The 19,882-nt window shown below is 42.5% G+C and overlaps 2 protein-coding genes across 7 annotated transcripts in view; one reads left to right on the forward strand and one right to left on the reverse strand.

Moving 5' to 3' along the window:
* Window positions 1–4,849, forward strand: part of CAPN3 (calpain 3) — a 48,640-nt gene extending 43,791 nt beyond the window's left edge. For both annotated transcript variants that reach the window (XM_081153890.1, XM_081153889.1), the window contains 9 exons: window positions 837–950; window positions 1,901–1,978; window positions 2,368–2,425; window positions 2,530–2,594; window positions 3,070–3,138; window positions 3,227–3,305; window positions 3,496–3,612; window positions 3,807–3,865; window positions 4,231–4,849. In XM_081153890.1, the coding sequence (XP_081010016.1) occupies window positions 837–950; window positions 1,901–1,978; window positions 2,368–2,425; window positions 2,530–2,594; window positions 3,070–3,138; window positions 3,227–3,305; window positions 3,496–3,612; window positions 3,807–3,865; window positions 4,231–4,257 (666 nt within the window). In that variant the 3' untranslated portion in view covers window positions 4,258–4,849. The remainder of the gene's footprint in view (window positions 1–836; window positions 951–1,900; window positions 1,979–2,367; window positions 2,426–2,529; window positions 2,595–3,069; window positions 3,139–3,226; window positions 3,306–3,495; window positions 3,613–3,806; window positions 3,866–4,230) is intronic.
* A 531-nt stretch (window positions 4,850–5,380) lies between these two features.
* The window catches only part of ZNF106 (zinc finger protein 106), a 51,690-nt gene continuing 37,188 nt past the window's right edge, over window positions 5,381–19,882 (reverse strand). For all 5 annotated transcript variants that reach the window (XM_081153609.1, XM_081153608.1, XM_081153607.1 and 2 more), the window contains 9 exons: window positions 18,745–18,879; window positions 17,314–17,430; window positions 14,840–15,031; window positions 14,308–14,370; window positions 13,159–13,278; window positions 12,258–12,329; window positions 11,396–11,467; window positions 9,621–9,767; window positions 5,381–9,313 (listed from right to left, as the gene is read on the reverse strand). In XM_081153609.1, the coding sequence (XP_081009735.1) occupies window positions 9,257–9,313; window positions 9,621–9,767; window positions 11,396–11,467; window positions 12,258–12,329; window positions 13,159–13,278; window positions 14,308–14,370; window positions 14,840–15,031; window positions 17,314–17,430; window positions 18,745–18,879 (975 nt within the window). In that variant the 3' untranslated portion in view covers window positions 5,381–9,256. The remainder of the gene's footprint in view (window positions 9,314–9,620; window positions 9,768–11,395; window positions 11,468–12,257; window positions 12,330–13,158; window positions 13,279–14,307; window positions 14,371–14,839; window positions 15,032–17,313; window positions 17,431–18,744; window positions 18,880–19,882) is intronic.

The raw sequence follows: 19,882 nt of genomic DNA on the forward strand, positions 1-19,882 counted from the left end.
ACCTAGCCTTCCTCTGCTTTCCCTGCAGGGCACATAGCACCAACCAGGCTGACAGCTGCTTTCCACCCTTTACGTATTCTCTTCGTTTGCATGAGCATGTATTGAAAATAATCCCTATATTTGTGTAGCATATTAAATGTTTTTGCAGTTCACTTTTACATTCGGTATCTCATGTGACCCCACAAGAGCCCTATGAGAAGTGTAAGGCAGGTTTAGTCACGTTAATGAGTGACTAAACTGAAGCCAGAGAGGATATTTCTCATGTGATGGCAGGGCTGGGATTCCAGCCCCGTGTTCTGACTTCTCACCCCTTGACCATGCCACGAATCAGAGTCCTTTTTGCAATTTGTTCTCTGCAGAGTCCTAGAGGTTCCTTGGAGGTGCCTCAGTAAATGCCCTGGTGGTGTAGGGGCACCTCTTCATTGAGCAGAGCAGCTCTGTTTTTAATGACTCACATACACTCGGCTTCTGGGGAAATTTAATTTGAACAATGTTTCCATTTAAAAAAAAAAAGTCTACAAAGTATTTGAAAATCACTGCACTCGATCACGTTGCTTTTAGCATTCTTAGCACTTTCACATGTGCTTACTACCTTGTTTAACAGTCATAACTCATCATGAGGAGAAGGAACTGAGGTCCAGAGAGACTTAGCATCTTTCCCCACAGCTTGTTAGTGGCTGAAATGGAGCTTGAACTGAGTGAGGTTGAAGAGCTCCTAACTGCTCTTTCCCTCTTCACTGGACCCGCTGCTCCAGGAGGAGGTGGCCTCCGTGTGCCCGCTCAGCCTGTAACCCCTGCCTCCTTCCTGCCCCCTCCCACTTCCCTCCTCTCTCCAGCCCATCATCTTCGTTTCGGACAGAGCGAACAGCAACAAGGAACTGAGCGTGGACCAGGAAGCAGATGAGGGCAAAGACAAAACAAGCCCTGATAAGAAAGAGAAATCCCCGCAGGTTCTGAGCATGTGGCATGAATGGGGTGGCCAGCACACACTGGGGTTTTGTTTGGGGGTGCTCAGGTTGGAGGGGCTGCAGGGGTAGGATGACCCCTTAACATCTAGAGGTTTGGATTTATCTCACTAATCTTTTCTCTCAAGTTCTCCTAAAATTTGAGGTGCTGCTCGAGTGAACGGCTTAGGGGTTGGCAGCCACACCAAGGCGGCCCAAGGCCTGGGAAGGACAGGCTGAGCCTCCCTGCTGGAAGCCTATGCAGCTAGGATGAGGGAAGGGGCAGGCAAAGCCTGAGACAGAACAACTCCTATTTCCTGCTGTCCTCAAGCTCTTAACCACAGGGGATAAAGAACAGTAGCAGAAAAGGGGGCTGCATCAGAAATGGACTGCGCCAGAGCCCAGGGGAGGGTGTTAGTCTGGAGTGGGAAGAGGTGGTCATTTAAGTTAGTGAAGGTGGGGCTGAGAGACTAAAGTCCACGGACAAATCCAGGCCCACCTCCTCCGTCCTGAGTGCCATGCAATGGAGTGGGAGAGGGGTCCTCTGAGGGCTTGACCTTGGTAACAAAGGCAGCTGGAAGTGTCCGAATGGCCTGGTCCCCTTCGTCCTGCTGGGGCTCATTTGGTTGGATGATCGGGCTCACAGCTGTGGAGAGGGCTCTAGCTGGCGGGGATGGGGAAAGGGACCACGGGGCTGTCTACACGTCTGCATGGCTAAGTTATCTCCTCTGTCTGGGTGTCTGGGTTGGGCAGGTATGCAGTGAAGGGTCGCTGGTGCCTAGACGATTCTCACTCCAGCTCACCAGGTTTGACCAGGAAGAGCATGTGCCCTGTACCGTTCCTGCTACCACCTAGGGCTGTTGTAGGCACTCGGGCTCCTTCAGCCTAGAGGGAACTCTCAAGGGTCTGTCCACCTCCCCGATCCCTGTGAACCAGTCTTCCTTGTGCTTCCACAGCCACGGCCTGGCAACACCGACCAGGAAAGTGAAGAGCAGCAGCAGTTCCACAACATTTTTAAGCAAATAGCGGGTGATGTGAGTACTTCCAACCCCAGCTCCCACACTACTCCTCTCCTTGATTAACTGCTCAACTGACCAGGTACTGCATCACTGTTCAGTAGGGGTCATTTTAGCTTTTGGTGGAAACGGGACATATGTGTGTAGTACAGAAATCCACAAGTCAAGTCCTTGAGTTTTAGACTAACACACCCATGGGGTGGCCAAGGCCTTTTTGCTCTGAGCTGCCCACTGCAGTGTGGACAGCTGGGAGTGCAACGTCTGTCTTCCACAGAAAAGCCCCAGCTTCCCTGACAATAGCACTGACAGGGACTTTGCAAACATGGACAACCGAGATTTACTTTGCAAAGCCTCTGCTCCACCAGCTGCTGTGCTCTTGAACATGACTCTACTCCTTTCCTCCTCAGGACATGGAGATCTGTGCAGATGAGCTCAAGAATATCCTTAACACGGTTGTAAACAAACGTGAGTGGCTCCAGCTGTATGTGCGGGATGGGGCGGGGGGGGGGGGGGTGGCAGGGGTGGCAGCTATCTAAAAGTAGTTCCTCACTTTCCTCCATACCCCCCAGATAAGGAACTGAAGACACAGGGGTTCACACTGGAGTCCTGCCGTAGCATGATTGCTCTCATGGATGTATCCTTCCTGCCACCCTTCTCAACCCTCCCAGGGGGCCAGGGCAACAATGAGGGGTGCCTAGTCTGGCAGAGGAGCCCAAATTCACACCCAAGGAAAGATTTAAGGACGTCCTGAGTTAGAACCTCCTGGCTATTGGTCTGAAAGAGGCTATTGGAGGAGGTACAAGTTGGGAAGGCCATTGGTTATGACCAGCTCCTGTTCTTACCTCAGGCTGGGATTCTGCCTGGACCCTGGCCAAGCGAAAGTGGTCCTTAGGAGAGAGGCTCCCCTGGGTCATAGACACTGACTGGGGAGGTATGGAGGGGTGGGTTAAATACCAGGACAGGGCATTAATACAGGACAATGGGTAGGAGGATATCTTGGGCAGAGCCTTCCTGTGGGGCTACCTTCCCTGCAGAGCCCTCTAGAAACCCCCCTCCCAAATCCAGGAGGATTTTGCTATGTGCACCCTGTAGCCCTGACCTTCCTCCAGACAGATGGCTCCGGGAGACTGAACCTGCAAGAGTTCCATCACCTCTGGAAAAAGATTAAAGCCTGGCAGGTGGGGACAGAGAATAAAGTGTGGGAGTGAAAGAGGCTGACTCAGGGGTTTAGTGTATGACGACTGTCCTCAAATTTTCTATTGCCAGAAAATTTTCAAACACTACGACACAGACCAATCTGGCACCATCAACAGCTATGAGATGCGAAATGCAGTCAACGATGCAGGTGCTGGGGGAGAGGGGGTGGCTGGGATGTGGACTGGAGCTGGTAGAAGCAGGAATGGGGAGGGCTAGGCCATTGGGCCCTAGTGGAGAAAGGGAGACAGGGCCTCACATTTTCCTTTCCCAAGAGGCAGGGCAAGTAGAATGCAGGCCTAAGGACTGCAACTCTACTTCCTCAAGTGCTCCCTCCACAGGATTCCACCTCAACAGCCAGCTCTACGACATCATTACCATGCGGTACGCAGACAAATTCATGAACATCGACTTCGACAGTTTCATCTGCTGCTTCGTCAGGCTGGAGGGCATGTTCAGTAAGTGGGGCTACCATTCCGCTCTCCTGTGCCCTTCCTGCCCCCTCTCCTGCACTGGGAGCTGTAGGAATCTAAGCCTGACCGTCCCCCAGTCTACTGTATCCAGGATGAATGGGTTGGCAAAGGGAGGGCTATGGGTGATGCTCTGCCTGGCGGAGCATGGTCCTCTGGCCTGTGTTCCTTCTCCCACACAGGAGCTTTTAATGCATTTGACAAGGACGGAGACGGTATCATCAAACTCAACGTTCTAGAGGTAAAGCCTGTAAGCTTACCCCTGTATCTTAAAATTCAGAGTGGAGTCAATGAGGCAGACTGGACCCACTGTGTGCTCCTCACTTGAAAACGGTGGTGGAAGGATGGGATAGGAGAGGAACAGAAAGAGCAGCACAGTGGGGAATGTGGCTCATGGGGAACGTACACTCCAAAGGGTCCTCATTCTTAAAATAACTTTATGCTGGAAAACGTGTACCTTCCTAGGAGATATGGGGGGAAGATGCTGCTTCCTAGAAAAATTTCCCAGGGTCTGGCATGCTGGGCCTGGGCGTTTTCCCCTGCCCTGTAAAATCCCTAGGGCTGGGCTGTCTTGTTTGCATTCTGATGTGGGATTTCCTCTTTCAGTGGCTGCAGCTCACCATGTATGCCTGAACCAAGCTGGCCTCAGCCAAGGCCATGCAGAATCATTCAGGACTTCAATTTCACCCAATACAGCTAGAACCACTTACCTCAAAGGTCGCGGTAGCTGCACCCCCAGCAGACCTCCAGGCGCCTCTTCAGTCTTGTTCCTCCCTCTACTTCACTCCCCTCAGCCTCAGTGCATCTGTCCACCTGTCATGCCCAAACTGACCGTTTAGTTAAGGAACTTTTGTCCCTTTGCACATGGAGGCAAGTGTCTGTCTGCCTCAGCTGGTTGTAGCCCAGCTGAGGGATTTGCTTGGAACCTGAGCAGCCTCAGCTCTGAGGCGAATGCTTTCCTTAGTGCGTTCTAGGCTGTTCACAGAAGCTTTAGCCAATGCACTCAGTACTTCCTGTGCTGGAGCCCTCTGTCACCTTTATGTCCTCTCAACCATCGGGCAACAACCAAAGTAGCACTTGGTTCTGTCTCATTATTTCAGGATGGGCCTGCTCTGGGGGAAACTAGCTCAGTGAAAGAGAGCTGGATACTTTCAGTTGTCTGGCTCCTAAGTTTGGCTGCATTCTGAAAAAAGTGGATCTAAATAAAGGCATATGTATGACTGGTTCTGTTGTGTTTCGTTTTCTCACATTTAGATTTCAGCCATAGCAGGGCTGGGGAGCTTCCACTATTATACTCACCTATCACGTACAGAGTGCCCTAGTTTCAGAATACAACAATGAAAACACACATACACAAATAAACCCCAAATCCCACTTTAATCATGCCTATTTGTGTTTCCTGAGCATAGAAACCCCTGAGATACTTTCCAAAATATGTAAGGGAAAGCAGGGGAATAGCTCTTAGTATATAGAACAAGAAAAAATGGGTTACCTATAACCGGAGGGTCACTTACCTAACTGTAATACAGGAGAAATGTAGTTTTAAATCTTAGCTCCTCCATTAACTAACTGACCTGTGTATATGACCTTGAACAAATCCTTAAATGTAGCTGTTTGCCAAACGTATCTGGCCCATGGTCTGTGGCTTATCTATAACCACCTTATGTTTTCCACCCAATTTTCTTCTTAGTCTCTGTACCACCATGGAAAAGGAGAGGTTGGCTAGGAATGTGCAGCAGGTAAGGTAACAAAAGTAAACAATTAGTAAAAGTACTTTATTTTCCTCTTGTATTTGCTTTATATCTTGCTTTACAAAGTTATGAAGTTCACAGGTTTATACCAAAATGTAAGACTAAGCTATTTGCTTATAAACATTTTTGCAGTCAAATGTCATCTGATTTCATTCTCCTAATCCATATTCAATATTTTAAAAAATTCAAATATCAGGGGTGCTACAGCAGCTCTAGGGCATGTATTTCTCTTAAGCAGAAAAAAGATCTTCAATAGCCTTTCTTCCTTGACTCCCCTCCTCCCCCAATCCAATTAGGCTACTACCTTGAATATAGAGCAAATATGGGAAATTTCAGTGGCCACGTGACCCAGCAGGGCCACATACCTGTGAGTTGGAGGTGAGGTTAGTTAGAGCTTATTGTCTGATAACTAGTAGGTTTGTTTTATGTCAGAATTTCACATCCACTTGCATATGGAACTCAGTATAACCCAAATCACCTCCACCACGGCTTCTATTCCTAGTCATTAGAGAGCTTCTTTGCAATCCTGAGGATACCAATGATTTGGGGCAGGGACGAAATCATTATTTTATCAGTGTGACAGGCATGGCCTTCACAGCAATTCTCAAAGCTCTCCTTTAGGTAACAGGAACAAAAGTTCTAAGTCAGCGTATATTAATTGCAGTTATTTGAAGTCAGCGTACATTAATTGCAATTATTTGAGCAAATCGGGAGGACCATGCTGTTCAAATCTCACATCACAATATACTCTGATCTCCCCTCCAATGAATTCTCTTCCTTAAAACATACCATACCATTCTACTAAGTGTTGTACACCTACTCCCACCAAATCATCCACATACCTAGTCACTAAAGTTGTCCACTGTAAAATCTAACCCCCCAAACCCCTAAAAAACAGAAACAAAAAAACCTTTTTTAGGCAAATAATCACTTAAACAGCAGTGATGTTGCCTGTAACTTATAGGTAGGTCAGGAGCTAAACACTCAACTGCTAACTCTTCTGAGACAGGAAAAACTCCCACCCCACAAAAGCAGGAGTGTGGTAGCAATGATGTTCTCTTAAATTCAAGTAGCATCAGGTCAAAATAATTCTTTCCTCTTACAGTTCTGTTTGTACTGTGTTTAACTGCTGTAAACTGAGTAGAGGAGTATGCCAAAATACACTTTGAACCTGATTTAAAACTTTAGGATAAAACTTGAAGTGACTGATATTATATCAGAACAAACTGCCATTAAAACACTAGCATATGCACACAAAAGGATGTACACCATCCTCAGCTTCTAGCCGTAAGTAGGCACACGTATTAAAAATAACATTCTAAAAAATGGCCTCCAACTCCTTGTAAGAAATGAGTCAGGTTTTTGTCAGGTCATGTAACGGTTTCCTTTCCACATAAAGTACTAAATACCAGAGTTTATGCAAATCCCTGAGCCACAGCTCTTCTCTAAGGGGGGACAGAGGGCTAGAATCAGTCAAGACATCATAGAAGACATAAAAATAGCCAAAACTCTGCATAACTTTCAAGACACTTTAAAGTAATAACACATAACCATACATAAACAGCCAAGATGTTTATGGTGCATTTATTTCTAAACAGAGGGCTCGAACAGTGGATTTAGGATAACACACTAACCTGATGTTAGACAAATTTTACACATCCTTGAAACAAAGACATTACTGTCATTGCTTCAAAGAAACTTCTTGTGAAATGAGGAAAAGTATTCCAAGTATATGTGCCCATTTGCATACACATGTACAAGGAACATTCATACACACGAAGGCAGACAGACTGTGCACAATTCCACCAAAGTGAAACCCAAACCGGTTCTTACTAATTCTACCTGCAAAGGTTCCCCACGATTGCCCAACACCTGCCCTACAAAGGCTCCACAACTCTCATCTTTTCAGACATGTCCTCAGGCAGGACAGAAGGACACCTATGCAAAGTGCATGCAAGATTTTCTTAGCACACAGCCAGCCAATTTGGTAATGTGGCTTCACTATAGGCCAGAGAAAAATGCCAGGTTTGCCAATAAATCCAAATATACTTTCCTGGGAATTCACCATTCCCAAACCCACAGAACAGCCTGGCTTCTCTGGTCACCTGTCCAGAAAATGGGGGTGAGAGGTGGGAAAAGCTTCACAATGTCATAGAGAAACAGCACAAATAGTCTTTATGCACTAGAACCCTCTCTGTTCTCTCTCAAGGGTCATGTAAATCTCAATAGTGTGGTCAACAAAAAAGTTTTCCCATTCACAAAGAAAGAAGTAAATAGCTTGTGAGGCCATTCATTATCTAGTAGTAGCTCCTATGTTAGTTCTTAATGTTTTGGATCTAGTAAGAACCATTAGAGCTTTCCCTGGAAAAAACAACACATACTTCGTCTTGCATACAATTCCAGGGGGTTCACATACCCTTCTGAAACCTATCCGTGACTCCCCAGTGAAGTTCCCCTGCCCTAGAGCCACAGTGAAGAAGGCATGTGAGTAGATGTGTGTGTACTAATAGGAGTGGAGAGAAACCTGGATGCTCTGCAATCCTAGAAAACAGTAGGCACCACACCCCAAAGCTTAGTTATGTGGCACTGGGTTCCTCTCCTTTCTATCTCCCTGAAGAACCTTTCAGAGTTCTGTGAATCCAGAAACAAAAGAATGGAAAGTAACACTCCTACAGTTCTCTTAAGAGTCCAGAGAAAAGCCCAAAACAAAGCGATCTCACTAAGGCTTTGTTAATGTGGCTGCTCTCAATGGACAGGTAGTCTTCACCTTCACCAGATTCCACTCTTCCTTCCAAGCTAGTGGAGAGGTGAAGGCGAGGCAATGGTTTTAGAAATCAATCTCTAAGAAGCCTGCTTTAGGCTCTAAAAACTGAATTCAGATGCTTTATCCTAACTTTCCCATCCTGGTGCTGCAGGTGAGTGGAAAGCAGCTGCAAGCCCAGAGGGAGTGCCTGATGGCTGCCATCAGTCTAAGCACAGCTGAAGAATGGGAGAGACAGGGTTTGAAAATGGAGCAAACTAAAAGGTTTCAATCCCACAGCAGCCTTGAGAGTCAGAAACTGGAAAGGGAGATAAAGGCTGCAAATCCAGTTCGAACAGCCTGACAATCCCTGCAGCAGCGAGTGCCCAGGTCTAACAGCACAATTTCAAGGTGGACACTAGGTCTGTGTGCTGCCTTCAACTAAGCAGCCTAGCAAAACCTGCAGAGAGAGAGGTTCACTAGGTAGTGCTGTCTGTAAGGACTTGTCATTATGTGATTTATTGTCTGAGTTCCTAAAATAGTCAGCAGACTGCTAAAAATCTACAGTGTCTTCCCTTAGCATTTAAAGCCAGCTCTGTCCACCTACAAAGCAAGAGAATATTGAAACACACTAAACATAATTGTTAAGAAGAAAACTATTTGCTTCTAATTTACATACCCAGTTATTACAACTGGTAAAATTAAAACTGACCCTAAAAATCTAGCACTTGAACAAACTGGTACTTAAAGCCTGACTACAGGTTTAAACCATCATAAGAACATAAACTAAAAATCACAAACAGAAATCAATAAAAATATGATTAGGGTCAAATCAGGTAATCAATTAAGGTCTGCATCTTTAATAAGCACCTGGAGAACATCAGTGGCATAAATTACTATATGCCATGCTGTCCCAGGAGTATGGTTCCTGAAAATCTGTTTAAATCTGACAAACCTCCAGCAAGACCTTAAAGCGTAACCCATCGTCCCATAGGGCTGCTCAGACTTATGCTAGTGGTAAGCCTGGTTGGTAATCACTTTCCTTCCCCACTTCACAGGGGAAGGGAAGAGGGTGGCCTTTTTAAGGGCCAATGTGAAATTAGTTCAACTAATGACTTCCCAACATGGGAGGCAAAAAACTTCATGAATCAACTTTACTGTCATCCTCAGCATGTCGTTCAATATGTCCAGCAGCATCCTAGGAATAAAGGGAAAAGGGCCCATGAGAGAGAAGCTGGTAGGAGGACAAGAGAAAGTCAAAGCCAGGGAGAGTTTCATGGGTACATTCTATGATCCATCCATGAAAGGCAGTTAGGACCCAGCACTCTTCACTTGAAACTTCATTAAGCTATCCCTCAAATCTCCGAATAACAACAAAAAGAAAAACCCCTGGACTCTTCCTATTTATTACAATTCTCAACATTCTAACCAGGCAAAAAAGGTTTCCAAACCCTGCCCCCAGAGGTCAACTGACCTCAGGCTGTCCTTGAGTCCCAGTGATGTACCTGTTTGGATCCTTTCCTAGCAGTAAAAAAAGCATCACAGTTCTTCCAGCGACATTTCAGAGTTTGAAAGTTCGGGTTTGTATGGTCAGTCAGCAAATGTTGTTTTAAATGATCTAGAACACCAAATATTAGAGAGCAACCATGCCACTAGAGAGAAACAGAATGAAAAAGTTAGAAAGGGTACCGGGAACACGCAAGTAGAATACTCCCACTTGTATACCATAAATTCAGTGGAAACAAAAAGTCCCTTATTATTTAATTTTTTCTTGGCTAGCAAAACAAAACTAGAAGCAATCAAATTAATTATCAATATGAAGAATCTTGAAGAAACTGGGAAGTCTTTTAACATTTTGGTATTTTAAGAAGGCAAAGCACTAAGGTAGCCAGTACATTGTTAGATAAGGGAAAAGTTAGTAAATATTTATAGACCAGTAACCATGAAATTACATTTAAATCATACTTATTCTTTATCTTGCCATCATAAAATGAGTTTCTTTGTCCATTTATTTAAAAAGTTAAAGAGCATTCCTATAATACTGAAAGGGCTATTTTTAACAATTCTAAGAACTATTGACTTGTAAACTTAAAAAATAAAAGTGCCTGATTAAAAAGGGGAAAAAAACCTGTGTGGAAATATTTGTTGTAGAAAACTATTGCCACGGAAGCCCGACTTTCCATACAATCTTGATCACGTGAATCACAGTCTTGTGATCATCTACTTTTTTTACTGTTTACTTCCCAATGTGACTCAATTTCACTTGTTAGTCAGAAAGCATAAAGAAATTTTGTCTCCGCTTTTTCCCTATAGGCTTGTTTGTAATAAATCTTATGATTCTAATTCTAACATGTTCATTTCTAAAATGTAATGCAAATTTGAGCATTTCCTCTCTCTCAGTACCATCCCATCGCTCTAGCTGTAAAACCAGACAGTATTTTCCCCATTTCTCTAGATAAATTAACTCTTTATTTGTATACTCTGCATCCTGTTGTACTAAAAAGCAAACAGTAATGTGTAAAAGGCTGCAAAATAATTAAGCTGTGGATGAGCCTAAAATCAAATTTTAAAATGGAGAGTGTCAGTCAGAAAACTTTTCTTTGGTCACTAATATTAGAACTGATGAAACAAATTAAGGCTTATAAGGAATAAGTGTGAAAATTTTGAGGGTTAATAACCAGCACACCCCCCAAAATAAAAACTATGTAATTTAACCGAGAAAGTGGAGGTTTAAAACTTCTACAATATGCCCTGGCTGGTTTGGCTCAGTGGTTAGAGCATCTGCCCTCGGACTGAAGGGTCCCAGGTTTGATTCCGGCCAAAGGGCACATACCTCGGTTGCAGGCTCAATCCCTGGCCTCAGCCAGGGCCTATGCGGGAGGCAGCCAATTCGTGTGGCTGTCTGTCTCTCCCTCTCTCTCTCTCTCCCCCTTTCACTCTCTCTGAAAAGCAATGGAAAAAATATCCTTTGGTGAGGATTAAAAAAAAATTTGTGTTATCCCTAAGGAATGGGTATAGCATGAGCAAGTCATGAAAATAATTCTACTTTTTATTTTACATACTTATGCATTGTTGATTATTTTTATAAGCATGCATTGATTTTATAACAAAATAAAAATCACCCAGGAGATAAACTGAGTGGAGGGTTTTTAAATATACCTCATATCCAATTTTAAAATAGACTTTTCATTAAAGAAATATAAAAAACGCTACACTGATGACAATGAAGGTCTATAAATTAGCCTCCAGTTAAGCAACTCCAAACAGTTTCACTCCTTACCCAACAGCGATAATTCTGCATCAGATTTAGCCTCACGGCCTGAATACTGCCATCATAACAGCCAGTATAAATCTGGAGAAAGAGGTTTATCATATCAGACCAATACACACACACCAAAAAACTACAAAACATCCTGAAAATAAGAGTCAAAAGCTACTTACAGCAACTTAAGAAAACACAAAACTAGCCCCATGGTACTACAACGTGAAAGTATCTTCTAGATCTTCTATTCTAGACCCTTTGAAGCTGTGCTCCTTAGAGAGCCACTCTTGGGAACCCGGCTGACAACAAAAATGGCAGGGCTCAGAGGCACCCACCTACACTTTAACTGGCTCTGGCTTCCACTGGGCATTATGTATTAGGCACCTGTATTTCATTGGAACACAGGGTTCTACTGCTCAGAGTCTAAAAACTTGTTCAACCTCATAATTTAAAAATAAAATAAGTCAAGGATTAGCAGGGTTAAGTGAGTTAGCTTCTACTTTTAGGTCTGCTACAACCATGCCACACTGGCCAAACCTCCTGACTCTACTCCAATATTCTGTTCAGATCATAATGTCTCTGGAAAAAGCACCATTCCTTTTTTTTTTTTTTACATGTCTTAAATTTATCTTCCACTTAGTGGTGCTATTAGATTTTTACTGTAATTATTTTAGCTATTAATAGAAAATGAAATATTTAACAATATTACTGGGTTACATCTTGATATTATGCCAAGAGACAGAAAGATAACCAATAATGAGGAATATCAGAAACAGATGGTCATTTTTGGAAGTGACAAGCAGTCACTTTATCATCAGTTTGTAGAATTTTTAGTAAATACATTCAAAGGCAAATGTGTGACATGGCAAACAATACTCACCATACTTTTATGGATGGTCATACACATAATCATGTCTTTGTGTCCTCCATAAACTTGCAGTCGATCATGGGACTTAAGTGGAGGAATCAAACAAAAAGAGAATTAAGGTTATTTACACTTTGCATACTCCCTGAAGGCCTTCGGCAGGTTTAAAACTACACCCGAGCCACACCAAACTGAAGTATCAGGAGCATTTTTTTTTAATCCTCACCTGAGAATATGTTGTTGTTTTTTAATTGATTTTTAGAGAGAGGAAGGGAGAAAGATGGAAGGAAGGAAGGAAGGAAGGAAGGGAGGGAGGGAGGGAGGGAGGGAGGGAGGGAGGGAGGGAGGGGAGGGAGGGAGGGGAGGGAGGGAGGGGAGGGAGGGGAGGGAGACAGGGAGACAGGGAGAAACATCAATCGGTTATATCTCGCACACGCCCCAACCGGGGACTGAACCCACAACCTTCTGGTGCACAGGATGACATTCCAACAACTGGGCCACCGGGCCAGGGTTCAGCAGCATTTTAACAGAAATATAATCTAATGGCAACCTTTCTAACAAGTCCTCCTCCTTAAGGGAGGAGCTGGTAATTGGAAATAATACAACCAATTTTTGTGCAGTTTCAAAGTCTCCAACCTGAAATTGTATATAAGGAGGACCAGATGGGTTTTAAAGATTGCAGTTGCTCTCCAGAAACCATTTAAATTTTGACACCTGTGAGCTGACCACGTATCTCAGAACAGTGTTTCTGAAAGCACCGTCCGCGAATCAGTTGCTTCATAATTACCTAGAGTGCCTGTGAAGAATGCAGATTCCTGGGTCCCAACTCAACCTTACTATATTAAAAATTCAACATCAAACCCAAATAGACAATCTTCCCAAATCATTCAAGCAAAATGCTGGATCTAAATTCTACCTGTAATTCATAGACGCGAACAAATTTATCCAGGCAAGCAGTCACCATCACCTTTCCTAGGATGTTCACTACAGTCACTGCATGATTGTGACCTTTATAGATCCGCACAAGCTCCCCAGTCTGCATCAGGAGAGAGAGAGGAGTCACTACTTTCCAGATATCTTCTTACTTTGAGATTTATAATTCTCTAATTCTAAAAGTCATAATTCTGAGGTTACTTGTACAACCACCTAGCTGTACTAATTTTAACAGCTGAAGTACTCTCACAAGCATTTGCTACCTATACAAAATATAATAAATGTAACCCGATGAAAAGAACTCGGTATCTCAGAAACATAAGGGTCACAGTTCTATCTGTATGTATTTTACAGCTTTCGAAGTATAGTTGGCCCTTGAACAATGCAAGGGTTAGGGGTGCTGACCACATGCAGTTGAAAATCAGCATATAACTCTTGACTCTTCCAAAACTTAAGTGGTCCCTCAGTATCTGTGGAAGAATGGTTCTAGGACCACCCCCGCTACCCCCTACAGATACCCAAATCCCAGGAAGCTCAAGTCCCCTATATAAAATGGCACAGAACAATGCAGTCAGCTCTCCACATCCACCGATTCACAATCACAGATCAAAAACAGTACAGGTGTTTATTGGAGAAAAAAAAATCCACATATATATGGATCTGAGCAGTTCAAACCTGTGTTGTTCAAGAGTCAACTATATTTTCACTTTTATCATTTCACTGGATCTGGATAAGTCCCTGAGGACTTGGATTATCCCCAGGTTTACAGACCAGGAGCTGGGCTTCAAAGAGTTGCCCTTAGGATGTGAGTAGAGTCTCCTGGCTGTTTTTATTGGTTCTATTTTAAACTACATATCATATCCACTTTCTTAGTGCCTCAGATGCTCAATTTATTTCAAGTTTAAATGCGGCATTCAAACTAAACCTTACATAAACTTTGAGTCTGCCCCCTATTAAAAATGTTCATGGGTCAGAATTTCTAGGGTGCTCAATATTATCTCAGAGCTTATGCACAGGGATTATTAAGCCTCTGACTGGAAAGGGGACTTAATTTAAATTGTAAGAGATCTGACAAATCCTTCAAGCTTTAACTACCATTCTATTAAAGATTTCTTACACCAACAGGGCTTACATGAATGTTGTGGGCATGGACTGACTGATCACTGGAGCCACTGAACACAAGGTCATTCACCACCTTAAAGAAAAAAATTCAACGAGTTAGATTTGGTACAAGGTTCTGAGTTCCCTCTGTAACTTGCAATGCACATTGGTGAACTCTAATTTTGATGAACATAAACTAGGTATAAAATAAATTTCTCAAATTTTCTGAACTGAAACTTATGTTCTACCACCAGGTACTCTTGATGACTTAACAATGTGTTACTGAGTTTGTTACCTCTGTAGAGTGATTATGAGCTAGCCTAGAAGGGCATTAGAGTATATCTACATTCTATAGTCAAATACACTTTTACTGTTTCTAAGTTAACATTTAAAAAAAATAGTACATCCCTCGGTGACCCAGGCCTGAAGAAAAGGACTGTAACCTCCTTCCTCTTTTCAAGATGACTGTGTTCTAAATAAGGCATTAGACAACACAGTAAATGCCACCCAAACCCCTCTATTTGTGCCAGACAACTAGCTCCTGTTCTATGCGCTGTACTTGCCTTCATGCAAAGGACAGTTTTGCTGTGGCCCTCCAGCGTCCTGAGGAGGAGTCCGTTCCGTGCATCGCGTACACTAATGGTACAGTCATAAGACCCCACAACCAGCAGCTTTCGGGCACCTTCCTGAGCTGTGGCAAGACAGCTAACTGCCCGAGGGCCATGGCATTCAAAGATTTCGAGTCGTTTGTTGTTCTGAAAAATAAGGCACCATTATATGAAGTAAAAGCCACTTAGCTGATAAACCTCAAGATCAACTAACCCAAATCACTACCTTGACACGAACTCTAAATTCTACCACCTGTACTTAACTTCTCATACCCATCCCCCCATCTTTAACTTCCCACCTCTGCCTTTCCCATTCCAACTCCCTCTGCCCCATCTCAGGGGGGCAAACTCTTACCTTATGAACTCATGTCTAACTCCAACCTCCACTGTCCTGATCATAATTAGAACTTGACTCTCTTTTTACGCCCTCCCTCACTCACCTTAAGTTAATGATAATGAATGATCAACCTTTTTTTTCATATTCATATACATTTTCCATGCTACAGCCCCAGGAACTCTTTCACTATTTTTTTCCATCCAAAATGTATGCAACCTATTTGTCAGGGTGTTTCCAAAGTTCTCCATTGAGAACTACTTTCTTAGACAATTTCAGTAAGAGTTCGTCTTTCTCCACCTTTCTGTTACTCTGGTGCTCTTCTGACTTCTGGTTCTATGCCATCTTTCATGCCACCCTCTAGTGCAGCACAGAGGCCTCTGCACCAGTCAGAGTCGCATGGTCACACCCTGAATTCCCAAACTTCCCTTCATCTCAGATTTTAGATGTGCTTCCCTCATCCCCACACCAACCTGTTCATAAAGTCTCCCGCTTCCCAAAACCTCTAAAAATGAACTTTAGGTGCAAGCATGGGGTGAAACTCCCAGAAACTAAATAAGCACTAAGCAGCAGCTGGGGGCCTACAGAGCCAAGCAATGACTTCAGCCATCCTGAGGTGCTCGGGAGACAGATCAATAGGACCCGGCCCCATGGTGGACGGGCCCTGATAAACTGCCCTGGCTTTCTGTTGAGACCCCAGAAGCACAGCATTCTAGGAGTACAGGCAAATCAGAAAAGGCCCAGCCCTAATAAGGCTTCAAAATTTGGTCTCGAGGTCCATCTTCTCTGGGGTTTTTCAACCATCTAAAGACTATTTAAATTTCCTGTCATCATCTTACCCCTAAAGTCTTGCTCCTAACCGTACCTACCGTTGATAACATCAGGCTCATAAAAGAGAAGATTATTAGGTAATTATCAAATTTTATTCATTAAAATATTTAAAATTTATTCTTTCTTCTTTATTTCTATTGCCCTGACCAAATCTAATCTAGGCTGTTAGCACTTCACATCTGGAATGCAAAATCCTTCACTAATTACCTTCTGTGATCTAGTCCTATCAAGTGAACCAAATAACTTAGCACCTAAGTATATGTGCTAGATTCTTAAAGACAGAAACCAAGATATATTTTCTCGCATCTCTTATAAGTAGTTCAATCTAGCAATGTAGGTACTCACTAAATATAAGAATGATACTATAATTGGGTATAACTTAGTAAACATTCTAACATGCTGTTAAAAGATGACCAGATGACCTTGAGATACAGGGCTACAACATATTAGTAACCAAACCTAACAATTCCACCTCTTAGATTACATCTCTTACCCATTCTCTTCTCTTCATCCTTAGTCTAACCTTTCATGTCAGCTTCCATTAGAAAGCCTCCTAAATGGCCTCCCTGCCTCTACTATTACCAATATTTTCCAATCCTATCAACTCCAGAGTGACTTTTTCTAAAATACAAATTGGATCACATCTCTCATACATTAAAATCTACAACATGAAGTCCAACTTCATTAGCAAAGCACACAGGGCCGTCAAGAACTGGTCCCTACTCATTTCCTAAGCCTCATCCTGGGGCCTAGCACAGAACAGATGCCCAATTAAGGTTTGCTCAACAAATGAATTTATCTTTGAGTTAGGAAAGAATAAGGCCACATGGGCATGAAGACAAGCCTTCAACTTAGCTCACTTTACAGAATAGGCCACCCTCATGAAACCCTAAATCAGTTCCAAACCACATCAATGTCATACTCAATGGAATTTACGCTCATTTTTCAGAGTGTCATTCCTAAAAATGAGATAGACTAGTTTAACCTGTGACTCATTATTTGGCTCCAAATTGCCAGGCTTGGTTTAATTTAGTAGAGTTACATTTTGGTCCTGGCACACTTGGGTCTACACAGGCAGAGTGCAGGATCTTGTTTCACTTACACCCAAAGGGAACAGTTTTTTAGTGGTTAATTGTTGCTTTTTCACATAAGAAAACAGGAAAATGTCTGTCTTCCACTTCTTCCCCCACAATTTTCCCCTTCTTTCCCCACACAACTCACTATTCTCAAGTAGGAACTCAGCCTTCTCTCCCCAACCACTAACCTCTATGTTGAAGGTGACCACAGTGCCATTTGCTAGTCCTGCATAGAGGATTCGCCATCTACTGTGAAGGCAGAGGACCCGGTCTTCCAGCTGTAACTGCTCCACACACTCTCGTGTCTGATAAAAATACACAACACCTAATCAGCAGAGTGTTAAGCAAGCAAAATGTGAAACCAATCCTCCTAACAGCAGAGTATGAAGTGATTTTATGAGGAAGAAAAAGTCGTATCATCTATTTTGTAGAAGGCCATCTTAGATTTTTTTTTCCTTTGAAATATATAGCCAAAGAGTCTCAAGCTGTAGATAATATAAAAAACAAATATAAATTCTATATGTTAACTTGGAGTGCAGAAATTCTTCAAAGAGCACTATGAATTGGGTATTAGCCTCTTAAATTAAGTAGCCAAAGGTAAAGTTAAAGCTGTATTTGGAATCTAAAAGGAAAGTAAAAATTATATTTGTATATATAATTGCATTAATCAAATATGTGCTCTCCTGCAATTCATTTTCTATTTTAATAGCTCCCAAGTGTCTCCTTCAAACCAGTGTGAGGTTAGCCAATCCATGAGTACCCAAGCCTTTAAAATATACAGAACCCCAAGCTTCACCTCGAGTCCCTAGATTCTAATTCAATAGGCTCTGGAACATGTATTTTTAAAAATTTCCTTAGTAATTCTGATGCATATCCAGGTTAAACAAGGACTGTTTAATCTGACCTTCAAGAAACGATTTCCATAAATTTCCAGAACTGGGTTATATTAGCAAACTTAATTACCTAGAACCTAGAATAGGGCCAGTAACTAGTAAGTGCTCAAGATTTGTTGTTAATGATACCAAGCAACTAAATGCCCAGTGTAATTTTTAAGACAGGTCTGGATAGAGATGTTAAAATTAAGATGGTTGTAAGTGGGTAGGATGTGACAAGCTGTGGGTAGGATAAAAGCTGTAGGCTGTCAAGGCCGTCTTTCTCTTCTCCCAACTTCTTTCATACCTAAAAGAGTCAGTCTTTACAATTTTTCAATTTCCTTCATAAAATTACAAATATAAATGCCACATATGAAATTGTAAAATAAAAAGGGAGTAAATATGTCCAAATGTTAAGATTCATTGTTGCCTCTGGTTAACCCAAGTGAGATCTTTTTGTAATTTTATAGAGGAAACTGAGCACCATACATACAATGATAAAAAAGTGTTACTGGCACATGCAACAATATATATGAACTTCAGATATTATGGCGAGCTAAAGCTAGGCATGAAAGGATCCATGCAGTATTGTTTATTTAGATGAAATTCAAGCACAGGCAAACTCTCTAATGATAGAAGCAAAAGAGAAAGTGGGAAGAATGAAGCATCTGTTTCAATGTCTCTATACAGTAAATACAGTCAAAGCAGTTCAACATGATCATTTTTCATTTCTCTGGACCCACTTACCTTAACATTATAGCAACGAATGGTGTGATCACTGGAACCAGTGTAAAGGGCAGCATTCTTCCCAGAGGTCTGAGTAACCAGGAGGCAGTTCACTTTGGAAGTATGGCCCTCAAAGACACCAATGCACTTCCGACTCTAAAGTCAAACACAGATCAGATTACCATTGTGGATACAGAAGGATCAGATAAAGCATTTCCTCAACAAAAAGATGCTATAACGTAATAGCTCACTGCTGCATCCTCAGTGCCCAGAAAAGCGCCTGGTACACAAGCAGTGCTCGGTAAATATCTGACCAATGAACACAACAAATATCTGACCAACAAATGGTCACATGTAGGAAGGTACTTCCAACTACGTCAGCTGAGTCATACCAAAAAATACTTAGGGCAATTAACTGTAAGGTTGATTAGAATTTTAATTAATGCTTAGGGCAAGGCTCTCCAACATGTAGACCAGAGATCTAGCAAATCCAAACTGTAGCTAATTACCCAGATAAGTTCCTGCATTTGATTAGTAGCTTATGAAAATGCTCCATAATATTCCAAGACATGCCAGGTGTCATCACAGGTCCCAGTGGTCCAGGTATGGTTTCATAAGAGGACATCATAATAGTTATCTGTGCTATCTCTGAGATCTATTTAGAATGTACAGATACACATATACTTTATCTTGCAATTCAGAGTTAGAGCCAATCCCCCAAACCTTACACTCATACTTCATGGTACCACTGCTTCCTTCCTTCAGTCATCCCTTTTGCCCATCACATTATTAGGCTAAAGGAACCTATACACTTATTGTCTATAGGAAACACATTTTCTTGGTCCATCATCTAACCTTTTGATTTTCAAGGACTTCAGCACAAATACTTTCACAGTGTTTGTTCGGACAAGATAGAGTTACTAAAGTTTCTTGGCTGTCATTGTTGATAAACAGAGTTAGTTTGACATATACCAAATTCAAAATTTAAAAGTTCATTCTATGAATATTCAGAGTAATGAGCATTAGAGTATACTAATTGTGTGTAGTGGAAGACTGTTGCTCTCCTTAATAACTTGCACAATTAATCAACTGTCAGGGAAAATGCCTGCTCTAATACTTCCCCAATACTCATTTGACCCCCTCTCTGTTATATAGCAGC

The sequence above is a fragment of the Miniopterus schreibersii genome (assembly GCF_964146895.1).
Source record: "Miniopterus schreibersii genome assembly, chromosome: 1".
NCBI lineage: Eukaryota > Metazoa > Chordata > Mammalia > Chiroptera > Miniopteridae > Miniopterus > Miniopterus schreibersii.